Raw genomic sequence first — 6,000 nt, 5'->3', positions numbered from 1 at the left:
GACACCAATGGAGCTCTATGGCACAGAAAAAAAGGCTTTTTTTGGTTGTTTTTCTGTCTTTTCAGTTGATTCTTTGACGAGATGAATAAAGACCATCAACCATACGTTTCAAAATAAGAGCAAAGTAATATTTAAAATCCCTCCTCACTGACACTCTTTAACACAGGAGGGACAGTGTTTCTCACTGACGTCCAGGAAAGCAGACTCTGGGAGGCATTAGAGAGAGTATAAAATAAATAGCACCACCACTACTTCCAGGATAAATCCAACCAGTGAGGGGGGGGGGGGGGGGGGGGGGTGTAACGTGACCTCTGGAGAGGGTTCAAGAACTACTGACAGATGTAGCCGCTCTACTGTAAAACAAGGCCGCACTGTCAGGTCGAATACACACACCTTTGTATCCCTGATTTTAACAACATGTAACACTTTATGTGCCAAACTGTTATGACAGCAGCAGAGTAATATATCCCCCCCCCCCAGTCATTAAATGTTACGTGAAAAACACAAGAATGAATCGTGAAATAAATAAAGTCATTTTAATGGAAGTTTTTTTTCCTTTCACACTCACATTCAAGCTTCACCCAGGGTGGACATTCACCCAGAACAAGACGCACACCGGTCAGTTTCATCAGACAAAAAAAAACATATACATACATATATATATATATATACACACATATATATATATATATATATATATACACACACACATATACATATATATATATAAAATCTTTACAATAAGCTTGAATCATGAAAACGTACACAGGAGGAGTGTGCGCACCAACAGTCAAACACTTTTTTTGTACCCTGGCGTCAAGTGTAAAATTTGTGTTTTAACGACTTTTTTGTTTTTGTTTTTTACAAATGTGCAAATAAGACAGATTTGGAATCCTTCAGCGCTCAGTGTGAAAGTCCAGGATCCTCCGGAGCAGTGACGGAGCTCTCGCTCCACCTCAGTTCTGCCCGTCTCCACTTTTAAATACAGCTCCTCGTTGCTCTGCCTTTCATTTTTTTTCAAGTAAAGTGCTCCTCTAGCAAAAATTCTTTTTTAAAATAAACACGGCATGAGATCAGTCTCGTATTTTTTTTCCCGCCACTGGTTGAAATGAACCAGCAACCCAAAAGTCCAATGGAAAAAACAAAAACATGGGAATGTCTTTTAAAAAGGAAGCAGAAGCCGACAGCGAAGAGGCGGTCCTGACAGTCACGTAGCTCCCGGCGGGAGTCATACAAACTCCAGCTTGCCGTGGCCGCTGTACATCCCCCAGTGCACCAGGGACAGGATCTTGTCGTTGCCCAGGTCGGCCTGCCTCATCTTGTCGCAGGTCAGGCAGCAGTTCTCGTGGCCTGTGACGGGCACCATGCACTCCAGGTCCAGCTTGGCCACGTGGCCCTTCTTGGTGTGGTGGCCGTGGAAGCTGTAGTGGAGCCGCGACAGCATCTGCTGCCGCTGGTCCTGCAGCCGCTTGTTCTCGCTGCGCAGCATCCGCAGCGCCAGCATGATCAGCAGCACCAGGATGAGGCCGCCGGCGATCGGGACGGCGATCACCGCCGCCCGGAACCAGACCTCCTTGGCCGAGGCCAGCTCCTGAACCCGGGTCACCAGGTTCCTGTTGCCGCCGTCGGGCTGGTACCGGCTGTGATCTGCACACACAGAGAGAGGCTCTGTTTTAACTGCACACTGGCATAACCACAGAGAGAGAAAATAAGACACGCAGACGAGAGCGATGATGTGAGAAAGGGCCGCAAATGAGTCACCCGGCCCCGACTGAGAGCCAGGAATTAATTTGAGCTAATAAACCACAGCGCGCTCCGGTCAGGGGTCACGACAGACCGATCCCACAGGACGGCCTCCTCTCTGTCTCTCTGTGCACCTTTTCATTACTTCTGCCCAACATGCAAGGGCTGTCAGGGAATATCCATTCTGAGATGCACATTCCTACTCGGTGGGAAAGTTACATGGTGCTCACATACTAATAAAAAAATAAAAAGAACGAATACATCTGATCTCTTTCCAAGTGCTTAAGGTAAACTGGCTGCTCCCTGGCTTCCCAGGCGGAGAGCTGGAGCCCATTAAAAGTCAACGTTCTGTAAAGCTGGGAAGTAGAGGGGAAAAGAAGAAGTAGAAGGAGGGGGCAAGGGTGTTTGAAAAACCCTACGGCTCAACGTATTGCTTCTGGAACAGGAAAGAGGGAAATGTTGACTATTTGCTGAGGAGGAATCGTAAAAATCCCCCCACAGAGTGTAATCATTCTTAAACAGCTAAAGAGGAGTTCAGTTTGAGTGAGAAACACAAACAGACCATCAGCGGTGCGTGGCGTCTTCTTTACCTGTCAAGTCCCTGGTGTGCGCCAGGTCTCGCAGGCCTCTGTAGTTGCACATGTCATCGTGGCAACACCCCAGCGCAGAGGCCCCGGCGAGGACGTCGGCGGCCCCGGAGCTGCTCCCGCAGATGTCCCCCGCGTTGGCGACGGGGTCGAAACACCCGTGGGTGAGGGGGGAGTTTCCGCTGAGCGGGTCCAGGACCTTGGTGAAGCAGGCTTTCAGCTCAGACTTGCACATGTAGCCGGTGGCCACGCAGTGCGGCGCGTCGCAGTAGCACCGTATTTCTCCTGGAAACACAAGACGGGGCAGAGTTAGGGAAACAAGTTTAGCTTTAAAACAATACTTTGTCATGAACCTTCAGCACCAGGTTGGTGTGTTTGTCAGGACTCTTTAGGGTTCACCAATATCACGGTGTTAATATTCCTAACTTTTAGTACAGTTATGTCAGCTTGTATGAAAGCATATCCGACAACAACAAAACTGCTTTACTGGTGTTTTAGGGGTTTAGTCCTATTAAATGCCACCTGTGGGCTGCTCCGCTTTTATTTTGAAAGTGTCTGCTATGTCCTGCCATAAACACAGCCTGGTACCTTTAAAGACCCCATGGGAATATTCCACTTTTGCATCAATTCAGCAAGTATGCCTTCATTTAAGAGCTTCTCCAAGCAAAATGGCCCCATTTTTTTAGGACCGTATTATAAAACAGGAACCGTGTAGCTTATAATTAGCGGTTTGTTTTGCCAAAGTCAATTTCTTTCAACCCAAATGGAAACTTGTAAAGAGGAAGGGAGGATGGGGGGGGGGGGGCCGGGAGTCTCCTCTCCACCCCCCCCCCCCTTTACTTGTGGTCATAACTGCCTGGAGGAGGGGGGGGGGGGGGGGCGCACCGAGGTCCCATCTAAAGAGCTTCCAGCAACCTTATCATTACGGCTGCCTGCTCACTCATTACTTCACCCGTGGCTTCTCTGTTTTTCAGAGGATACGTCTCCAAACATAAGTGTAGGCCCCAACACACCAAAGACATGACTTCAGATGTATTTAGAGAACTTCTATTTATGACCGCTTGCTGTCTTCGTGCTGTGTAGACCTTCAATACATACAGTGGGATGTCTATCGTCTGCATTGGGGACGGTGACTATGTTGCATTATAACAAGTGGGGGAAACATTGGAAATAGCTCCATAAACAAAGCAATAATTGAAAAATTGGGTTTCCATCTGCTACATTTAAAAGCTGAGCTAAAAAAAAAAAAAAAACAAGTTTGCAGGAACTAAACTGTTCCCCTCTGTGAAGGCAGGAGCACATTCATCAGATCAGTGTTTTCTCTGTGAATGATTAGAGCAGCAGGGCCCGGGCAGGTCATTTGGAGAATATTTCATTAGAGAGGAGAGGCCCCTTTGTGGGCTGAGAGGAGGGGGGAGAGCGAGAGAGAAGGGGGAGAGAGAGAAACAGGCCGAGCACTGAGAGCCTTTCAGCCTCTGATCACTCTTCTATGAATGAGTTTTAAACGTCAGTTTTCCAGACCAGCCGAAGTGAAGCGGTGATGGTGTATTATCCGTACGGCTGCCATTTAATGACATTGGTTCAAAGAATTTGATTAATAACGCACTGTTCTTCAAAATAGGTCTAATTTTGGTTAATTTAAGTCATTGCACTAAATGGTTTTGATCTAAGGATATAATATTTAACTGGTTATGTTAATAAAACACACTAAACTACTATATTTAGTTAAATTGATACAAATGAGGTTATCCAACTCTCCGCAGCAGTTCATTCATGTTGTCTTTAGTGAATTGGGCTAAATGCTACGTTGGTTAGCTTTTTAACAACTCTCGTGACAGAGTAAAGTCCGGCTCGGTGAGTGAGGTGTAAACACGGTCCCGGTTCATCACGTTAAATATCGCGGAGCCTGAGTTTTAGGAGTCGCTAACGAACCCGGCCCGTCCCGCAGTGTGTACCTTTCGTGAGAAGCACAGCCATGGCGCAGAGCTCCAGTTGTAGCCAAATGGAAATGAAACTGGACTGGCGCTCCATTTACAGCAAAGTACTGCGCAAAAAACAACAACGTCCTCGTATATCCAGTAGCAGCAACAACAAAAAAGAAAGGATTTACATGGAGCTACGGCGAAAAGTGAGTCATTCCCGCACTGAAAGGCGACAGCTCACACAATCCCTTCTGGAACAAACGAAAAAGTAGCAAAACCCACTCCGAAGTGTCTCCTCTCCCGCATGGAGACAGAAAAGTTTGTGTTTCTTTTTTAAAAGCGGTCCGACATTACAGGAGGAAAACGAAAAACACAGCGTCTTCTTCTTCTTCAAGCCGAGAGAAGAAGGGGGGGGTAACAAAAAAAGAGAAATATACTCCTGGGAAGAGAGTGAAATGAGATACAAAGTTGTCACCGCTGGTCGTCCTCTGCCTCTGTGTGCAGCCGGTCACGGTGAAGCATCACTTTCTGTATTCCTGGACGGCGAAAAGTCGGTGAAAAAGACGGGACAACTCCGAGGTACCACAAGACTGCACGCAGACTCCGAACACACAAGAGTTAGCAGCAGAAATAGTTGTGGTTTGTCAGAGCCCCGCCCCCTCCACGCTGATTGGTCAGACCAGCGAGCGAGAAGTCAGTCAGAATGTGTAATTACATTGTATCCGGTACTTATCTGGTTTTCAAAATAAGACAAGGAAAGTTTATTTCGATAGTGTAGCTGCGCCATTAAAGAAGAAAAATGCATTATAAAACAAACATTGGAGAAACAAAAAGTATGAAAGGGAGCAGCAATTGAAGTAGAAGAACATATAATGAAACAAATATATAAATATATCAATAACAAATATATTAAAACTGTAAGTATTCAGTATCAATGTTTCATTGAAAAAAATAAAAACTGCAAACTTGTGTTTATGTTCAGCGAGTATCTGTTTGGGAAATTACTGACGAATGACTGGATAATAAGCTGCTGATAGCATTGTTATTATTTTTGACTTTTTGTCCCCTTAACGTTTTCAACATTACTGTTAGTTCATTGTTAATTTTTCCCCCTTGATGCTTTTATTTTTCTAGGCCACCTCATCCACATTCCGGTCTTATTTTTGTCTCTGTCACTCTCTGGCTTGACGAATCGGGGTCAGTCCAATCCTTTCATTCATCGTCCTTCACCTGCATAACACCATGTGTTCCACATGTCATTATTGGGTTCCATTGGTCGGGGCAGCGGCCACTGATACTGCCGCCGGACTGTATCGCTGCATAGTTTGGACATTGAGATTACATTGAGTTCATTGTTTTAATTCTGGAACATTTCAGTTGTAGACATTCTAACATGTGCCCTAACATATGTGGAATTCGGCTACAACCCTTATTTGTGAGATATGAAACCAGCAGAACATAGAAAATAGTTTCCCAAAATACAGATCATTCTCCAGATTAGAAGAATAAAGATACTTCACGGGCGTGTTTCCTGGCGTTGTAAAATAAAACTGGAGCCCATGTATGTAGTCATCCCAGGTGTCCATTGAGTTAGGTCTACGTTTCATCTGAAGCCGGTGGTGTGTAAGAGTGTTGTGTAAGTGAAGCAGCAGCTATACCTGCACCGACACCCCGCCGGCAGCCAGCCGGGTTGAGCCGCTTCCCCTCCGGCTACCAGACTGCTGCTGCTGCTGCGGGGAGGAGCGGAC

General features: G+C 46.1%; 1 protein-coding gene across 1 annotated transcript; it reads right to left on the bottom strand.

Moving 5' to 3' along the window:
• Nucleotides 1-603: 603 nt before the first annotated feature.
• Nucleotides 604-4,830, bottom strand: bambia (BMP and activin membrane-bound inhibitor homolog a). Its single transcript, XM_079291833.1, has 3 exons — nucleotides 4,286-4,830; nucleotides 2,334-2,615; nucleotides 604-1,647 (listed from the first exon to the last, which is right to left on the bottom strand). The coding sequence occupies exons 1-3, from the start codon at nucleotides 4,359-4,361 to the stop codon at nucleotides 1,229-1,231; spliced, it is 777 nt and encodes a 258-aa protein (XP_079147959.1). The 5' UTR covers nucleotides 4,362-4,830; the 3' UTR covers nucleotides 604-1,228.
• Between the last annotated feature and the right edge of the window lie 1,170 nt (nucleotides 4,831-6,000).

This window comes from Melanostigma gelatinosum, assembly GCF_949748355.1.
Source record: "Melanostigma gelatinosum genome assembly, chromosome: 20".
Classification (NCBI taxonomy): Eukaryota; Metazoa; Chordata; class Actinopteri; order Perciformes; family Zoarcidae; genus Melanostigma; species Melanostigma gelatinosum.
Note: the sequence above shows the minus strand (reverse complement) of the source record. Positions and strands in the feature narration are given on the sequence as shown.

Excerpts from the sequence above, each read along its gene's own strand:
- bambia (XM_079291833.1), bottom strand. The coding sequence starts at position 4,361 with ATGGAGCGCCAGTCCAGTTTCATTTCCATTTGGCTACAACTGGAGCTC. Across the intron at positions 2,616-4,285 it reads GGCTGTGCTTCTCACGAAAG|GAGAAATACGGTGCTACTGC; the intron begins GTACACACTGCG and ends TTGTGTTTCCAG. Across the intron at positions 1,648-2,333 it reads GCACACCAGGGACTTGACAG|ATCACAGCCGGTACCAGCCC; the intron begins GTAAAGAAGACG and ends CTGTGTGTGCAG.